The following is an 18855-nucleotide window of genomic DNA, read 5'->3' on the forward strand; positions in this document are numbered from 1 at the left end:
TATTTCTCTCATCACCTTCCAGGACGGCACCTGAGAGATGATGGCTCCTCCCCACAGGAAACACAATCACTTAATTTATAAGTCCCCACCCTTCCCCTTGATCCTCAGTATGAATTAAAGTAATCCTGAACTGGTTCACAAGGGACATTGTTCCATATAGGTACTTAGCACCTAGCGTTTAGCTTATCTTTTCCTTCCACATAGGGCGGGAAGTAGGCCTGCCGTCCTGGAAGGTTGGTAGAAATACCGTTACCGGTAAGTAACGTTGGTTTTCTCTCATCGCCTTCCAGGGCGGCACCAGAGAGGATAATCAAGGAACCAGCAGGCCTACTTTAGGGTGGGACTCCTTGCCTGCAAGGTCTTTCTGCTAGATGTCAGAATCTGACTTTATTTCATCACCTCCACTCCCTCGTGTGCGATGAAGGTATCCTAGCTGGATCATGAAATTGACCTGCAGGTCTGCCCCACCTATGCTCCTGTCTCCTCTTTGGATGCAAAGTCTAGGTGGCACGTGCTCTTAACCACTTAAGGACCGCCTCATGTACATATACGTCAGCAGAATGGCACAGGCAGGCACATCAACGTATATATACACGTGCCCTGCTTGACGTGGGTCGGGGGTCCGATCGGGACCCCCCCCCGGTACATGCGGCGGTCCCCGTGGCTTCAGGAGCGATCCGGGACGACGGCGCGGCTATTCGTTTATAGCCGTTCCGTCGCGATCGCTCCCCGGGGCTGAAGAACGGGGAGAGCCGTGTGTAAACACGGCTTCACTGTGTCGGCGCATCGATCGCGTCATCCCATTTATAGGGGAGACACGATCGATGACGTCATTCCTACAGCCACACCCCCCTACACTAGTAAACACATACACAGTGATCCCTAAATGTTACAGTGCCCCCTGTGTTTAACTCCCAAACTGCAACTGTCATTTTCACAATAAAGAATGCAATTTAAATGCATTTTTTGCTGTGAAAATGACAATTGTCCCAAAAATGTGTCAAAATTGTCCGAAGTGTCCGCCATAATGTCGCAGTCACGAAAAAAAATCGCTGATCGCCGCCATTAGTAGTAAAAAAAAAAAAAAATGCAAAAAAACTATCCCCTATTTTGTAAACGCTATAAATTTTGCGCAAACCAACCGATAAACGATTATTGCGTTTTTTTTTACCAAAAATAGGTAGAAGAATACATATCGGCCTAAACTGAGGGAAAAAAATGTTACCTATGTTTTTGGGGGATATTTATTATAGCAAAAGGTAAAAAATATTGCATTTTTTTCAAAATTGTCGCTCTATTTTTGTTTATAGCGCAAAAAATATAAACCGCAAAGGTGATCAAATACCACCAAAAGAAAGCTCTATTTGTGGGGAAAAAAAAGACGCCAATTTTGATTGGGAGCCACGTCGCACGACCGCGCAATTGTCTGTTAAAGCGACACAGTCCCGAACTGTAAAAACCCCTTGGGTCTTTAGGCAGCAATATCGTCCGGGGCTTAAGTGGTTAAAGAAAAAAAAAAAAAAAAAAATTCTGAGAGCTTGAGTATTCTTTAGGATAGAAAGGTTGGCTGCGCCAATATTCTAGCCATCGTGGTTGATAGTGTCTGCAAAGCTGTATAAGACCATCCAAAGTTTAGCCAGAGATTTGTTCTGTGAAACAAAGACCTACTTTGATCAGCCAAGAGAAAACATGTGGTTCTAAGCCACTAGTCTGTCCAGGAGAATGGTTTAGAAAGAAAAAAAGGTCTCCTGACGGACAATCCTTGTGGGTCCCCTTTTTGTTTGCCATAGTCCTGGTGAAACAAGGAAATAAACCCACTCAAGGATACTAGATTAAGGGAAGTCTATTCCCTTGACTCAAATGACTGGACAGGTATGCGACCAAGCAAAGCGTTTGGTGTGTTCCTGCACTCCCTTCAGTCCACCTGTCCATGACTCTATAGCGAGGACACTTATAGGTCAGTGTCAGGACCACAGGATGCCTTGGCGTGGCTCATTCATGCGTCCGCCAATACGCGTGGACAAAATCCTGTCTCCAACGCCTATTGCTAGACCGATCAAAACAGCTGCTCTGCAAGCCGGTTGACAAGCAGGTCCCATCCTGGTCCTTCCCCATTTCTGGGTTTCTTCCCATCTGAATGCCGACATGTCAGATGTGAAATTGTTCTATATACCCCAAGTTCCTTATAACCCTGTGAGTTGATACATTAAACTACGCAGAAAAGGAGCTTGTTACGAAATTGCGAGTAACCACTGCATTCATTGGTATATAACAGAAAAGAACAAAAGGTGTCGGGGAAAGAAACAAATTTTTCACCGACACCCCGCATATAACACGCAGACACATTTTTACCCTATATACTCAGGGTAAACACATGAGTGCCACGCACCAACAGAATACCGTATTCTGTATATATCCAGTGTTTGAGGTCATTATCCACTCCAAGCACCAAGGAGTGTTAAAGCGGAGGTTCACCCGCAGATGGCACTTTTTCCCCTTAGATGGATGCTCGTTTTGTCTAGGGGAATCGGCTAGTTGTGTTAAAATATGATCAGTACTTACCGTTTACGAGATGCATCCTCTCCGTCGCTTCCGGGTATGGGCTGCGGGAATGGGCGTTCCTTCTTGATTGACAGTCTTCCGAGAGGCTTCCGACGGTCGCATCCATCGCGTCACGATTTTCCGAAAGAAGCCGGACGTCGGTGCGCAGGCGCAGTATAGAGCCGCACCGACGTTCAGCTTCTTTCGGCTACTCGTGACGCAATGGATGTGACCGTCGGAAGCCTCTCGGAAGACTGTCAATCATGAAGGAACGCCCATTCCCGAAGACCCATACCCGGAAGCGACGGAAGAAGATGCAGCTCGAAAACGGGTAAGTACTGCTCATATTTTAATACAAATAGCCGATTCCCCTAGACAAAACGAGCAGGAAGCTAAGGGGAAAAGGGCAAAAATTAAATAAATGGGTGAACTCCCGCTTTAAGTTGAGCAGATCCCTACCACAAGGGACCAATGCTATAGGAGGAGTAGACGAATATTGGTTATTCACATCCAGTTCGTCCAAGGGGGTGACATGAAGGACATCTCCCGAGCTAGTCAGATAAGGTCTGATGCTGAATTTTTTTAGGGAAACAGCCCCTAACAGCATAACCCCTTTCCTACTAAAGAGAACATGGTAGGTGATTTTATGACCTCCTTCCAGTGTCCTATAACCCTACTGGGTTCAGGTCTAGGGAATGTCTCTGGCATGCCTACAAGTAAAGTCCCGCAATCAGAAATCCTGTTCCTTCCATGTAAATGGAAAATAAGGTCTGAAATAAAATGACCGAAATGTCCCAGATATACAGGGCCAAATCCTCAAAAAAGATAAGACGGAGTAACTGCTGTTACTCTGTCGTATCCCTGTTTCTATCTATGGAACTGATCCACAGAATCAGTTTCCCATAGTTAGGACGAAGATCCGGCATGCGTAATTGAATTACACTGCCGGATCTTAGGATGCAGTACCGCATCCGCCGCTGGGGGCATTTCGCGTCGAAATGCCGCCTCGGATATGCAAATTAGGACTTACGGAGATCCACGAAGCTTTTCAGCTTCGTTTTTTCTCCGTAAATTTAATTTTGCAAACGCAAAATTAGGGCTGCTTTTACAAAGTGTAAACTGTTTACAGCTTGTAAAAACAGACCTTTCTTGCTCGCGACGCGATTTTTTTTAAATTTGAATTTTTTTTTTTGGCGCCGTATCTTTTTTTTTTACCCGACGCAACTTTATTGTCCCGTCGCAATCCACAAAGCCCGACGTAACGTAATTTCGTGCTATGCACGTCGGGAAAATGACGTCACGAGCATGCGCAGTACGGCCGGCGCGGGAGCGTGCCTCATTTAAATGGTAATCGCCCCCTGGAGAAGAGGAACGCCTTGCGCCGGCCTGATTTAATTTACACCGCTCAAAATTTCTAGGTAAGTGCTTTGTGGATCGGGCACTTAGTTAGAGATTTTGCGGCGGTGTAACTTAAATGGAAAAAGTTACGTTGCGCCATTTTTTTGAGGATTAGGCCCACAGGTCCTAGATCTTGTATCTCAGAAGGACAGTAAACTCAGACTTAATATGGAACATACAAACAGGGAGACACCCCCAGCCTCCACTGCTGTGTTTTCTGATATACAGACACCTGTAGGATAGAGAAGACACAACCAACCTTAGGTGTGTATTTCTCATATGTAGTAGGATACCATATAACCTAAGCCTAGAGAAAGGACAGAAGCTCCAAATGTGAGCTTCTGATGCTTAAAGCGGAGGTTCACCCTTAGAGAGCACTTTTTCCCCTTAGATTCCTGCTCGTTTTGTCTAGGGGAATCGGCTAGTTGTTTTAAAATATGATCCGTACTTACCCGTTTACGAGATGCATCTTCTCCGTCGCTTCCGGGTATGGGTCTTCGGGAGCGGGCGTTCCTTCTTGATTGACAGTCTTCCGAGAGGCTTCCGACGGTCGCATCCATCGCGTCACGATTTTACGAAAGAATCCGAACGTCGGTGCGCAGGCGCAGTATAGAGCCGCACCGACGTTCGGCTTCTTTCGGCTACGAGTGACGCGATGGATGCGACCGTCGGAAGACTGTCAATCAAGAAGGAACGCCCGCTCCCGAAGACCCATACCCGGAAGCGACGGAGAAGATGCATCTCGAAAACGGGTAAGTACGGATCATATTTTAAAACAAATAGCCGATTCCCCTAGACAAAACGAGCAGGAATCTAAGGGGAAAAAGGGCAAAAATTCAATAAATGGGTGAACTCCCGCTTTAATAGGTTATAGGTCCTACATTCAGCAGAAAGGTCTTTGGCCAATATGGTGTTTTTCTGAGTAATTAAACGCAGAGGACACAGACACCTTCTACTACTGCGCTCTACTTATGTGCAGCGACCCAAGGTAGCAGATTCGAGACAGGAGGACAAGAACCACTATAGTGTTGTCTATTCCTGACTCTGACCACAGTACGGTCTTTTATCAGCAGAAAATAATACTGGCACCTATAGTATATCTCTGATGATCCTAAAAAAAGGCAGTCGCATAGCCAGTAAGACAAAAAAGGACATAACCGTGTATTGCTGGTGTCATACTACCTGCAGTCATAACTAGCAGAGAGTGGTATTAGTATACTTCAGATAAACAATAGGGTATAGGACAAGGGACCAAAATGTTACAGACAGTAACATTGTATATTCCTGAATTACCAACACCCACCGTCATATACCTGATAGAAACGCCGCTTAGCAAGAAAAACTCAGTGCTGTGCGTTTCTGGATAGTAACAGCATACCGTCATGAACCCACAATACCCGTTGTGCATTAGTTTGATTAGAAAAAAACTTGGAGAGTTTATATGACCCAACAGAACGTTGCCGACAACCCAATGTGTTACTTAACCACTTCCAGACCTTAGGTGTTTTTCAGATTCGGTGTTTACAAGACTAAAACAGTTTTTTCTGCTAGAAAATTACTTAAAGCGGGAGTTCACCCATTTAAAAAAAAAAAAAAAATCTCCCCTTAGCTTCCTGCTCGTTCGGTCTAGGGGAATCGGCTATTTATATTAAAATATGTGCAGTACTTACCCGTTTTCGAGCTGCATCTTCTTCCGTCGCTTCCGGGTATGGGTCTTCGGGAGCGGGCGTTCCTTCTTGATTGACATTCTTCCGAGAGGCTTCCGACGGTCGCATCCATCGCGTCACTCGTAGCCGAAAGAAGCCGAACGTCGGTGCGGCTCTATACTGCGCCTGCGCACCGACGTTCGGCTTCTTTCGGAAAATCGTGACGCGATGGATGCGACCGTTGGAAGCCTCTCGGAAGACTGTCAATCAAGAAGGAACGCCCAGTCCCGCAGCCCATACCCGGAAGCGACGGAGAAGATGCATCTCGTATACCGTAAGTACAGCTCATATTTTCAAACAACTAGCCGATTCCCCTAGACAAAACGAGCAGGAATCTAAGGGTGAACCTCCGCTTTAATGCAACCTTGTCGGGTCATCTAATCAACAGAAATGTCACTAGCAAAAAAGGACCCTTAAAGCAGTGCATATCTGAATTCATAAATATCATTACCAACAATACAAGGTTATGCGTTTCTGATCAGCAAAATTGTACAGTCATATAACCAGCAGAAAAGTCGCTATCAGTAACTAGGCGCCATGCGTTTCTGATAAGCAATAGTGTACAGACATGTAACCTCCAGAAAAATTTACCAACAGTAACTCAGTGTGGTATGTTTCTGAGTAACAATAGCGTGCGGTTATATAATAGAGGTGTCATCGACAGATCTATGTCATGCTTCTCTGATGAGCAATAATATACAGTCATGTATCCGACAGAAATTACACCGACAGTAACTCAATGTGGTGCGTTTCTGAATAACAATAGTGTGCGGATATACAATAGAGGCGTCACCACCATTCAGTGTTATGCATTCGATAAGGAACAGAGTATCGTTACCTAATCAATCTTATGCACTTCTGGTGAGTCTTATGCACTTCTGGTGAGTCATAGGATATCACTAATTATATATATATATATATATATATATATATATATATATATATATATATATATATATATATATATATATATATATATATATATATATATATATATATATACACATACATACATATACACACACACACACACACACACACACACACACACACACACACATACATATATCAGAAATGACCCAAGATAAAACCATGTTTGTGCATTTCTGACGTGCGGACAGACCAACAGTCTATCCTAGGCATAACCCGAGTTTCAGATATTGATCCTTCATCCCAGTGAAGGAACATGGTAGTTCCAAATAATGGAAATCCGAGGTGTGTGACTATACCATGGTAGTGGTAGCTGCTATTCTACTATTGCATAGGTCTGAGTAGGTGTAGCTGGCCCACACACACACAGGTGGGGCGAGTCCAAGCCTTTAAGGTTTTAATGAGCATAGACCTGGAAATCAATTAGGTCTCTCCTGAGGAGGTGACCACAGTTAAAGCCCCATACACACCATCAGATTATCTGCAGATTTTTGTCTTCAGATTTACCAAAACCATGTAGTACAAGGGCCTGCCTGATTGCATACAAATTGAAACTCTTAAGGTTTGACCTCCTATTATATGGTTTTGGTAAATCTGAAGACAAAAATCTGCAGATAATCTGATGGTGTGTATGGGGCTTTAGGCAATCAGACACCTGTATGGCCGATTTCCATAGCTTTATCACAGAGGTTTGCACCAGAGAAACTCCCAATTAACCCCTTCCCGACCTCCTCATGTACATTTACGTCGGCAGAATGGCACGGACAGGCACATCAACGTACCTGTACGTGCCTGCCTAGACGTGGGTGGCGGGGCCGATCGGGACCCCCCCCCCCCCGGTACATGCGGAGGTCGGGTCCGCTCGGGCAGCGATCCGAGACGACGGCGCGACTATTTGTTTATAGCCGCTCCGTCGCGATCGCTCCCCGGACCCGAAGAACGGGGAGAGCCGTATGTAAACACGGCTTCCCTGTGCTTCACTGTGGCGGCGCATCGATCGAGTCATCCCTTTTATAGGGAGACTCGATCGATGGTGTCAGTCCTACAGCCACACCCCCCTACACTAGTAAACACACACACAGTGAACCCTAAATGTTACAGCGCCCCCTGTGTTTAACTCCCAAACTGCAACTGTCATTTTCACAATAAAGAATGCAATTTAAATGCATTTTTTGCTGTGAAAATGACAATGGTCCCAAAAATGTGTCAAAATTGTCCGAAGTGTCCGCCATAATGTCGCAGTCACGAAAAAAATCGCTGATCGCCGCCATTACTAGTAAAAAAAAATAAAAATGCAAAAAAACTATCCCCTATTTTGTAAACGCTATAAATTTTGCGCAAACCAACCGATAGCGATTTTTTTTTACCAAAAATAGGTAGAAGAATACGTATCGGCCTAAACTGAGGAAAAAAAAAAATGTTATATATGTTTTTGGGCGATATTTATTATAGCAAAAAGTAAAAAATATTGCATTTTTTTAAAAATTGTCGCTCTATTTTTGTTTATAGCGCAAAAAATAAAAACCGCAGAGGTGATCAAATACCACCAAAAGAAAGCTCCATTTGTAGGGAAAAAAGGACGCCAATTTTGTTTGGGAGCCACGTCGCACGACCGCGCAATTGTCTGTTAAAGCGACGCAGTCCCGAACTGTAAAAACCCCTTGGGTCTTTAGGCTGCATATTGGTCCGGGGCTTAAGTGGTTAACTACCCACTATTTATTTTCAGAGGAGCTATGCCCTGTAGCGGCAGGAGACTGTTTATTTGGGGTCTCCTGGGATCCGCTGGGGGGTTTTTGCAAGACAAGAGATATACATATATGCATAATATTATTTTGTCTTCCCCCAGGACTGCAGGTTTGTACTGGGGAGGTGAAAGGGGTGAGAAGTAAAAACCAGTCCTGTGCTGGCTGGCTCCCGAATCTCAAACCCTGAAGCCAGTACTCTCACTCCCTTCCTGTACTCACTGCGCCCGACCTGGATCTGCCTGCAGTCACATTCGCCTTCATCTCCTCCTGTTCCATGAGGAGGTTTGGCTGGGTCCATGGCTGTCGGTACCTCTTGTAAGGGTTACCGCGAGCCGACCCTTTCGCCGCCACGCTGCTCTCCAGGCGTTCCCTCCGGGTTGCGCTGTGCGAGACTTGGAGCGCAGTGTTCCAAAATAGGAAGCCCGGGAAGAGAGAGTGATTCAAATGGCGGCGTTTCCTCTGCACCATAGCGATGGCTAGCCTCCCCGCAGCTCAGAGTGCTGGTGCACGCCTTGGGGTGACCTGTGAGTGGGACCCGAAAGCCTACTTACCGTTCAGCCCTCCCCGGCCTCCCTAAAACCTGTCTCAACAGGGGTACCTTCGACCCTCCCCGGTCTCTAGGTTTTCAAACAAAACAAACGTGACCATGTGTTGGGGAGAAACACAATCAATACTGAGGATCAAGGGGAAGGGTGGGGACTTTTAAATTGTTAAGTGATTGTGTTTCCTGTGGGGAGGAGCCATCATCTCTCAGGTGCCGTCCTGGAAGGTGATGAGAGAAATATTATGAGGATATATAGGTGCTTTAAAATGACATGGTACAGCGTAAAGTATTATAATCATTAACTATATTTTTAGATATTTGTGATCCATATATATTTTGTTGTTTTTTAATGAGCTCTATACTTGATATCATTTACCAATGATTATTTAGACCATTATATGAGTCCAGAACATCCTCTTTAACCACTTAAGCCCCGGACCAAAATGCTGCCTAAAGACCCAAGGGGTTTTTACAGTTCGGGACTGCGTCGCTTTAACAGACAATTGCGCGGTCGTGCGACGTGACTCCCAAACAAAATTGGCGTCCTTTTTCCCCCACAAATAGAGCTTTCTTTTGGTGGTATTTGATCACCTCTGCGGTTTTTATTTTTTGCGCTATAAACAAAAATAGAGCGACAATTTTGAAAAAAATGCAATATTTTTTACTTTTTGCTATAATAAATATCCCCCAAAAACATATATAACATTTTTTTCCCTCAGTTTAGGCCGATACGTATTCTTCTACCTATTTTTGGTAAAAAAAAAAAAAAAAATCGCAATAATCGTTTATCGGTTGGTTTGCGCAAAATTTATAGTGTTTACAAAATAGGGGATCGTTTTTTTGCTTTTTTTTTTTTTTACTACTAATGGCGGCGATCAGTGATTTTTTTTTCGTGACTGCGACATTATGGCGGACACTTCGGACAATTTTGACACATTTTTGGGACAATTGTAATTTTCACAGCAAAAAATGCATTTAAATTGCATTGTTTATTGTGAAAATGACAGTTGCAGTTTGGGAGTTAAACACAGGGGGCACTGTAACATTTAGGGATCACTGTGTGTTTACTAGTGTAGGGGGGTGTGGCTGTAGGAATGACGTCATCGATCGTGTCTTCCCTATAAAGGGGATGACGCGATCGGTGCGCCGACACAGTGAAGCCAAAAATATGTAGAAGAATATGTATCGGCCTAAACTGAGGAAAATTTATATATATATATATATATATATATATATATATATATATATATATATATATATATATATATATATATATATATATATATTTCTTTTGGGGGATATTTATTATAGCAAAAAGTAAAAAACATTGAATTTTTTTCAAAATTGTCGCTCTATTTTTGTTTATAGCGCAAAAAATAAAACCTGCAGAGGTGATCAAATACCACCAAAAGAAAGCTCTATTTGTTGGGGAAAAAAGGACGCCAATTTTGTTTGGGAGCCACGTTGCAGGACTACGCAATTGTCAGTTAAATCGACGCAGTGCCGAATCGCAAAACCTGGCCTGGGCATTTAGCTGCAAAATGGTCCGGGGCTTAAGTGGTTAACCACTTAAGGACCCCTTCACGCCGATATACGTCGGCAGAATGGCAGGGCTGGGCACAATCACGTACCTGTACGTGTCTCTTTAAGCCCAGCTCCGTGACCGCAGGACCCAATTGCCGCCGGTGTCCCACGATCGGTCACCGGAGCTGAAGAACGGGGAGAGTGTAAACACACCTTCCCTGTTCTTCGTTGTGGCGCTGCCATTGATCGTCAACTGTTCCCTGATATAGGGAAAGATGATCAATGACGTCACACATCCAGTCCTGCCCCCCTACAGTTAGAAACACATATGAGGTCAAATTTAACCCCTACAGCACCCCCTAGTGGTTAAATCCTAAATTGCAATTGTCATTTTCACAGTAAACAATGCATTTTTATAGCCCTTTTTGCTGTGAAAAGGACAATGGTCCCAAAAATGTGTCAAAAGTGTCCGAAGTGTCCGCCATAATGTTGCAGTAATGGAAAAAAAATATATATCGCTGATCACCGCCATTAGTAGTAAAAAAAAAAATTAATAAAAATGCAATAAAACTATCCCCTATTTTGTAAACGCTATAAATTTGGCGCAAACCAATCGATAAACGCTTATTACTTTACCATAACTAGGTAGAAGACTACACGTCGGCCTAAACTGAGGAAATTTTTTTTTTTTTTATATATTTTTGGGGGATATTTATTATAGCAAAAAGTAAAAGATATTGCATTTGTTTTTCAAAATTGACGCTCTATTTTTGTTTATAGCGCAAAAAATAAAAACCGCAGAGGTGATCAAATACCACCAAAAGAAAGCTCTATTTGTGGGGAAAAAAGGACGCCAATTTTGTTTGGGAGCCACTTCGCACGACCGCGCAATTGTCATTTAAAGCGATGCAGTGCCGAATCGCATAACCTGGCCGGGTCCTTTAGCTGCCTAAAGGTCCGGGTCTCAAGTGGTTAAGCAATATATGGTAATTTCAAATCATTTTATATTACAGTACACAAATATTGTGTGTGAATTTTGTGACATCTTATATGTCCGTGTGTTTATACACATACTGTTATATATTCTTTTCTTTCTTGACATTCAATCATTTATTTATTTATTATTGTTAAATACTTTACTAATTTATGGCACACACACACACACACACATCACTTTTTTCATCATATTGGTTATGATATATATTTGTTTCACACATGGACATGGATAATAATCTTTCTTTTTATCACCGGTATGAGATTTTTATTGAATCCCCCCATATACGATAGTATTCCATGTGCGACACATCAGGGTTCATCAAAGTGTTCCATTGACTAACGATCACCTGTGGGCTAATTGGTGACACACCCCATTCACCCCCCCCCCGTCCTCTTTTTAAACACAGTTTTTGTCATTGTTCACTAGCTATGAGTGAGCATCACATGATGTGAAACATGTCGGCCGCCTTTTTCCTGTTCACTTCATTTTGACTGCATAGCTTTGGTTGTTTTTTGGATTCCATTTGTACAATAAAGACATAGTTTTAAGTGCGGCAGTCCAGGATCTTCTTCTATCCATATCAGGGGGGCGTAGGAGGAAGATAGCATGGTGTGTAGCGGGGGGGGCCTGAGGGGAGGAAGGTACCATGACGTGTAGCAGGGGGGTGTAAGAGGAAGGTGCCATGGCGTGTAGCGGGGGGGGGGGGGGGGGTCGGAGGGGAGGAAGGTACCATGGCGTGTAGCGGGGGGGGGGGGGGGTGTCAGAGGAAGATACCATGACATGTAGCAGGGGGGGGATCAGATGAAGGTACTATGACACGTAGGGTGGGTGTCGGAGGAAGGTACCATGACATGTAGCGGAAGGGGGTGTCGGAGGAAGGTGCCATGACATGTAGCGGGGGGGTCGGAGGGGAGGTACCATGACATGTAGCAGGGGGGTCAGGCGAAGGTACCATGACATGTAGGTGGAAGGTACCATGGCGTGTAGCGGGGGGGTTTCGGAGGAATATACCATGACATGTAGCGGGGGGGGGGGGGAATCAGATGAAGGTACTATGACATGTAGGGGGGGGGTCTCGGAGGAAGGTGCCATGACATGTAGCGGGGGGGGGGGGGGTGTCGGAGGAAGGTGCCATGACATGTAGCGGGGGGGTCAGATGAAGGTACTATAACATGTAGGGGGGGGTGTCGGAGGAAGGTACCGTGTAGCGGTGGGGGTGTCGGAGGAAGGTACTATTACATGTAGCGGGGGGGGGGGGTCAGATGAAGGTACTATGACATGTAGGGGGGGGGGGTGTCGGAGGAAGGTACCGTGACGTGTAGCGTGGGGGGGGCAGATGAAGGTACTATGACATGTAGGATGGGGGGGTGTCAGAGGAAGGTACCGTGACATGTAGGGGGGGGGGGTGTGTCGGAGGAAGGTACCATGACGTGTAGCGTGGGGGGGGCAGATGAAGGTACTATGACATGTAGGATGGGGGGGTGTCAGAGGAAGGTACCGTGACATGAAGGGGGGGGGGGGGGGGGTGTGTCGGAGGAAGGTACCATGACGTGTAGCGTGGGGGGGGCAGATGAAGGTACTATGACATGTAGGATGGGGGGGTGTCAGAGGAAGGTACCGTGACATGTAGGGGGGGGGGTGTGTCGGAGGAAGGTACCATGACGTGTAGCAGGGGGGGTCGGGGGAAGGTACTATGACATGTGGGGGGGGGGGTGTCGGAGGAAGGTACCATGACGTGTAGCGGGACACACACCAGGAAGTGTCATAGGCTGTAGGGAAAGATGGAGGGAAGTTGGGGGAGTGTAACACTGACTTCACACAGCAGGTGTAACGTGCGCTACGTTAGGCAGACCATTCGTTTAAATAGGTCACCACAGAAATGATTATAAAATGTCTCCTTCTGAGGAACAAACAACAACAGACATGCCCGGACTTCACACAGACTGGCCTATAGATAACACTGGGGTGTGCTCAGCCTTCCCCCAACATACACGGCACACAAATCCCCTCCACCAGCATCCTACCTGTTCCTTCTTCTCCCACCGGAAGTGACCTGGCAGAGACAGGAAGGCGCCTGTGCAGAAAAACATTCTCCTCTCCGGATACCATAGCAACCGGAGCCACGGAGGCAGCGTGGTGACATCAGACAGCTGAGGGGAGGAGATTTCAAGATGGAGGGGGCGGGGTTGTGCCACGCAAGACATGGGATGGGAGGGATTTCGGCCGGTGTGTTGTCGTATTCTGCTCCCTATCGGTTCCCCACTCGGTGGTGTACGTCAGCTGATAGGCTCGGCAGTGTAGTTCCTCTATATGGCCACCAGTGGCAGCGCTGAGCATGAACAGAGAATGGCTCAGTGATGTAGTTCTGTATTATGGCCACTGGTGGCAGCACTGAGCATGGATAGAAAATGCTCTCTGCGTGCTCAGTGCTGACACCGGTGGCCATAATGCGGAACTACACCTCTGAGCCATTCTGTGTTCATGCTCAGTGCTGCCACTGGTGGCCATAATACAGAACTACACCTCCATGCTCAGTGTACTGTACTCATGTACTGAGGCTCATTTAGTTTTCTGATTTTTTTTATCATCTTTTATAAAGAATAAAACTTTTTTTATGCAATATAGAAGGCCAACGTTTATTGTGTTATAAAAGACTTCTGTATTAGTAACAGGCATGCCTTGATTTATAGATTGGCTTTAATCTCTATGCTTGGATTTTCTAATTAGGAAGTCCATTTAGGGGGATGTTATTTAAAGGCATAGTCCACCTTTTGTTCAAAAATAAATAAAAGCACCCACACTGATATAAAAAAAAAAAAAAAACACGCATGCATTTAATAATGCAAAGCATTGATTGGTGGATGGCGGGTGCAATGCTCAGCCTCCTGCAGACCATTCCTCCAGCAGCAGGATCATCCCGAGGTACTTACCTTCACCTATAAGGCTGGAGGGAATAGATAGCAACAGACTACGAGGTCGGTGATGTCACCACACTTGTGCTGCATTGAAAAACACAATTCCTCTGCTGGGGTGGATGGTGGGACTTGTAGTCTCTCCATTCACAGATAATGGATAATGTGAGTGTAGGGGGGCGGAGCCATGAAAAATGTAAAATGACAGGTGCTGCAGAGAGAAGCGCCCTCAGATATAGCAAGGGGGAAGGGTGATTTGGGGGGCGGTGTGCACCGTGACCATTTTCAGGTAACACCTTAACCACTTCCATACCGGGCACTTACGCACCTTCCTGCCCAAGCCAATTTTCAGCTTTCTGCGCTGTCGCACTTTGAATGACAATTGCGCGGTCGTGCTACGCTGTACCCAAATGAAATGTTTATCATTTTGTCCTCACAAATAGAGCTTTCTTTTGGTGTTATTTGATCACCTCTGCGATTTTTATTTTTTGCGCAACTAAAAAAAGACCGAAATTGTTTGAAAAAAATTACGTTTTTTTTTTTTTTTGTTATTTTTTTTTTTAAATAAGTAAGTTTTCTTCTTCAATTATGGGCACTGATATGGCGGCACTGATGGGCACCGATAAGGTGGCACTGATGGGCACCGATGAGGTGGCACTGATGGGCACCGATAGGCGGCACTGATAGGCGGCGCTGGTATGCTGCACTGATGGGCATTCATAGGCGGCACTGATGGGCACTCATAGGCGGCACTGATGGGCACTCATGGGTGGCACTTATGGGTTTCACTGATGGGTACTTATGGGTGGCACAGATGGGCACTGATAGGTGGACACTGGGCATAGATGGGCACTAAGAGGTGGTACTGATGGACACTGGGTGGCACCGATGGACACTGAGGGGTGGCACTGATGGCATTGCTGGGCATCATTTCAGTCAGTGCCCATGTTGCCAGTCAGTGCCCATTTGTGGGCACTGATTGGCATCGATTGTGTTAAAAAAAAATATTTTTTTTGGGCTATTTTTGCTCTATTGAGCACCGGGGGGCACTCCCTGGTGGTTCAGTGTTGGCATCCGAGGGGGGGCTGCGCTGATAAACAATCAGCGCGAACCCCCCCCCCTGTCAGGAGAGCCGCCGATCGGCTCTCCTCTGTCAGACGCGAGTGAGGAAGAGCCGATCAACGGCTCTTCCTGTTTACATCGTGATCAGCCGTGATTGGACACGGCTGATCACATGGTAAAGAGCCTCCGCCGGAGGCTCTTTACCGAGATCGGAGATGCAGGGTGTCAGACTGTATGGCCGTCGTTCCTGCGCCGAGTTTTGAAATTTTTACGTCGTTTGTGTAAGTCGTTTGCGAATACGGCTGTACGTCATTTACGTTCACTTCGAATCCAATACGTCCTTGCGGCGTAATTTGGAGCAATGCACACTGGGAAAAACGCGGGGTCAAGTAAAATGTAAATAAAACACACCCCCCAACATCCCCATTTGAATTAGGCGGGCTTACGCCGCCAAACACATACGTTACGCCGCCGTAACTTAGGGCGCAAGTTATTTCTGAATACAGAACTTGCGCCCAAAGTTACAGCGGCGTAACGTATCAGAGATGCGCGCATCTTTCTGAATCTACCCCACTACTGTAAATAAAAACAATTTTGTCAGCTACAGCCGCTCTCATTTATGTATTTCAATGTGCGTATTTAGCGGTTTGCCCAGAACTTCAGCCATGAGGTTTGCCGAGTTCATTTCCAGACTTTAACGCGACTGCAGCACCTGCTGGATTGCCATAGAAGTTCACAGGATGGTTTCTCTTGTTGCCTGGAGTTTTTCTTTACTAGACGGTATTTTCATTTTGGGGTTTGTTTGAACCTCAGGTGTGTTTGGACTCCTGTAGATGAACATTGATTTGCGGTTGGCATTGCTCTTTTATTGGCTGCCAAGTGCATTTCACAGCCATATGAAGAGCAGAGCGGAATCACCAATCATCACTCACCTTCAGAAACCAATTTGTGCCACAGTTGTAATTCAGCAGAATAGCCACAGGAGGGAGCTCATCCCCTATGATCTAAAATGAAAACCTGGGACATTTGGTGGAAAGCGCCAAATCTTTTTACAAAGTTGCAGTAGTGGGGCTTTTGCTGTGTTTTACAGGGGTTGTAAAGGTACAATTTTTTTTCCTAAACAGCTTCCTTTACCTTAGTGCAGTCCTGTGAGAGCTCAACTTACCGATCAGCCTACAACCAACCAAATTGTCCTGTCTAAAGCCCTGTACACACGATCCGTTTGTCTGATGAAAACGGTCCGATGGACTGCTTTCATCGGACAAACCGGTCGTGTGTGGGCCCCATCGGTTTGTTTTCCATCGGTGAAAAAAAATAGAACATGTTTTAAAATTTTCCTATGGATAAAAAACTGATAGAAAAAAAACGATCGTCTGTGTGGAAGAAAAATCCACGCATGCTCAGAATCAAGTCGACGCATGTTCGGAAGCATTGAACTTCATTTTTCTCAGCATGTCGTAGTGTTTCACGTCACCGCGTTGGACAAGGTCGCAGAGGCGTTGCTAGGGGGGTGCGGGGGGTGCGGTCCGCACCGGGTGACACCCACTACAGGGGTGACACCATCTCGTTTTTTTTTTTAGCTGACATGCCCAGCCTGCCCTGTGCAATCCCAGCCTGCCCTGTGCCACCCCAGCCTGCTCTGTGCCACCCCAGCCTGCCCTGTATCATCCAGCCTGCCCTGTACTACCCCAGCCTGCCCTGTACCACCCCAAACAGCCCTATACCACCCCAGCCTGCCCTGTACCACCCCAGCCTGCTCTGTGCCACCCCAGCCTGCCCTGTACCCACCCAGCCTGCCCTGTACCCCCCAAACAGCCCTGTACCACCCCAGCCTGCCCTGTACCACCCAGCCTGCCCTGTGCCACCACAGCCTGCCCTGTACCACCCCAAACTTTCCCATACCACCCCAACTTGCCCTGTGCCACCCTAACTTGCCCTGTACCACCCCAATCTGCCCTATGCCACTATAACTTGCCCTATACCACCCCAACCTGCCCAATGCCACCCTAACTTGCCCTGTACCACCCCAACCTTTCCCATGCCATCCCAACTTGCCCTATGCCACCCTAACTTGCACTATACCACCTCAACCTGCCCTGTACCACCCTAACTTGCCCTATACCACCCCAACCTGCCCTATGCAACCCTAACTTGCCCTATACCACCCCAAACTACCCTATATCACCCCAACATGCCCTATACCACCTTAACCTGTCCTATACCACCCCACTACACCAACCTGCCACTATACCACTCTATACTACCCTAACCTGCCACTATACTGCCCTATACTATCATTTACAGGGACATGCTTTAAAATCGAACCGATGGCCCGCTGCCCGATCGGTCCAAACCGATGATTAGTACAGAAAGCATCGGTTCAAAACCCACGCATGCTCAGAATCAAGTCGACACATGCTTGGAAGCATTGAACTTCGTTTTATTCAGCACGTCGTGTGTTTGACATCACCGCGTTCTGACCGGATCGGTTTTTGGAACGATGGTGTGTACGCACATCAGACCATCAGGCCACTTCAGCGGCGAACCGATGGAAATGGCCCATCGGATCATTCTCATCGGTTTGGAACGACCGTGTGTACGCGGCCTGACTAATAATAGTCTTCTTGGACGATTTTACCTCATGGTCTGGGGCGCATTTATTTTTGTTTTAGCATTTGATCCATTCTTTGGCACCCATTAAGGAAGACTCTTTAAGGAAAGGTGTCTATCCAAGTGTATATATCTTCTTCTAAGCCCTGGTGAAGGGTGAGTGTTGTGGCCCCCCGAAACTCATTGGTCTATTCAAATTCTAACTATTAAAATTCTTCTTGGACTGTTTCATATTATGGTCTTGGGCCTATTTATGTTTTTTTACTATTAGATCCATTCTTTGGCACCGATTGAAGAAGGCCCTTCAAGGGTGTTCATCCAAATGTATATATCTTCTTCTAGGCCCTAAAGAATGGGGAGTGGTGGCCCCAGAAACAAGTTGGTATAATGAAATTGTAACTACCGTGTTTCCCCGAAAATAAGCCTGGGTCTTATATTAATTTTGGCAACAAAGGACACAGTAGGGCTTATTTTCGGGGTATGTCTTACCATGTAATGTGCTGTCTTCTCTCCCCCTCTCTCTCTCTGAGTTAAAATGTTTGTAAAATCCTATAATCCACTCTATTACAGTAGTATATAATGTACAATGTGTGTGTTTCTGTAATATAATTGTGCCAAATACCTTCGTTATAGCGCTTCTGTGACCCGCCGGAGCTCTCTTCCCCGCAATTATATTACAGAAACACACACATTGAACATTGTGTAATAGAGCGGATTATACTGTAGGATGTTACAAACATTTTAAACTAGGGCTTATTTTCGGGGTAGGGCTTATATTGCAGCCCTCCTGGAAAATAACGCTAGGTCTTATTTTCGGGGTAGGTCTTATTTTCAGGGAAACAGGGTATTAAAATTCTTCTTGGACTCTTTCATCTTATGACCTGGG

At 45.9% G+C, this 18855-nt stretch overlaps 1 protein-coding gene across 2 annotated transcripts in view; it reads right to left on the reverse strand.

Moving 5' to 3' along the window:
* RABAC1 (Rab acceptor 1) overlaps positions 1-13532 on the reverse strand; it is a 42018-nt gene extending 28486 nt beyond the window's left edge. The window contains exon 1 of one of the 2 annotated variants that reach the window (XM_040327325.1): positions 13410-13532. In XM_040327325.1, coding sequence (XP_040183259.1) covers positions 13410-13494 — 85 coding nt within the window. In that variant the 5' untranslated portion in view covers positions 13495-13532. Of the gene's footprint in view, positions 1-8539; positions 8634-13409 lie in introns of those variants that run through there. The other variant, XM_040327326.1, reaches the window with a different exon arrangement.
* Positions 13533-18855: the final 5323 nt, after the last annotated feature.

The sequence above is a fragment of the Rana temporaria genome, chromosome 10 (assembly GCF_905171775.1).
Source record: "Rana temporaria chromosome 10, aRanTem1.1, whole genome shotgun sequence".
Classification (NCBI taxonomy): Eukaryota; Metazoa; Chordata; class Amphibia; order Anura; family Ranidae; genus Rana; species Rana temporaria.